Source organism: Nestor notabilis, unplaced genomic scaffold, assembly GCF_000696875.1.
Source record: "Nestor notabilis isolate BGI_N333 unplaced genomic scaffold, ASM69687v1 scaffold11605, whole genome shotgun sequence".
Classification (NCBI taxonomy): domain Eukaryota; kingdom Metazoa; phylum Chordata; class Aves; order Psittaciformes; family Psittacidae; genus Nestor; species Nestor notabilis.
This window is the reverse complement of record NW_009928868.1, coordinates 43,136-44,269: the sequence shown is the minus strand read 5'-3', so window position 1 is coordinate 44,269 and position 1,134 is coordinate 43,136. Positions and strand designations below refer to the sequence as shown.

Here is a 1,134-nt window from a genome sequence, read left to right as displayed (position 1 = left end):
TATAGAATATATAGAATATAGAATATATTTAGCTGTGAAAAATCATAACTTCTATCATTCATAGCATAAATATGGTATAATACATTGATACTACTGACATGCATATATATCAATGTTTTGTTAACACCAGTGATACAGCAGAAGGAATCCCTTTTGAAGTTAAAGCACATGGCTGAAAATCCTGACAAGTCCCATTTCTCTGCTCCATGGAACAGGCTATAGATTGCACCTGTGTCCCTTCATTTTGGTGTTACTTCCGGTCTAAATCAGTACTACTGCACCTTGAGCTAGCCGAAAAGACTGTTGAACAGTGCAGAAGTCCAGCATGCTTTCAGCCACTTCCTGCTGCAAGCCCCTTGCATAGGTGATGAAACGTGTTTGCAGTGGGGCCATACAGCTCACTGACTGGTGGTCTTCCTGCAGAGCAGGAGAAAGGGGAAAGGATTCCCACCCCCATGCCAGCCCCAAAAAAGGAAGGATAAATACGCTTAGAAATGTCAGATTGCTTGACTGAGCGCAGTGCTTCCTCACAGCTTTTCCCACTGCCTTGGATTACTCTGTGGCAGGCTTGCTTCCCTCTCCTATTTCAAAAGGGAAGAAAACCTCTGCTGAAAAACAAAGTCATAACAAAAAAGCAGCAGGAAAGACCAAGGGATGCTATTAATAAAGTGAGTGCCCTTGCCAAGAAAGGCTGAGTTTCCCAGCAGCCATTTTACCACTCCTGTTTCTTTATTAAGCTAGGCTGGATTTTAATGAGACAGTCTCATTTTGCAGATGTGATCCAGGGGTCTGAACACCCTCCCATGTGTTTTGTTTTGCAGGAGGCAGCACAGGCACCTCCCCGACCACCTCCAGCACGGGCACTCCGTCACCATCTGCTTCCTCTCACCTTCTCTCTCCATCCTGCTCCCCTCCAGCCTTTCATCTGGCCCCCAACACTTTCAACGTGGGCTGCCGGGAGAGCCAGCTTTGCAACCTCAACCTGTCTGATTATCCCCCGTGTGCCAGAAGCAACATGGCTGCCTTGCAGAGCTACCCAGGGCTGAGTGACAGTGGCTACAACCGGCTCCAGAGTGGCACCGCTTCTGCCTCACAGCCCTCTGAAACCTTCATGCCTCAGAGGACTCCATCCTT

The 1,134-nt window shown here is 47.7% G+C and overlaps 1 protein-coding gene across 1 annotated transcript in view; it reads left to right on the top strand.

The window, feature by feature from the left end:
• Window positions 1–821: 821 nt before the first annotated feature.
• LOC104405883 (T-box transcription factor TBX15-like) overlaps window positions 822–1,134 on the top strand; it is a gene marked incomplete at its 5' end in the record, with an annotated part of 830 nt that continues 517 nt past the window's right edge. Inside the window, 1 exon segment of the mRNA XM_010014722.1 lies at window positions 822–1,134. This exon segment is cut by the window's right edge and continues 10 nt beyond it. Coding sequence (XP_010013024.1) covers window positions 822–1,134 — 313 coding nt within the window.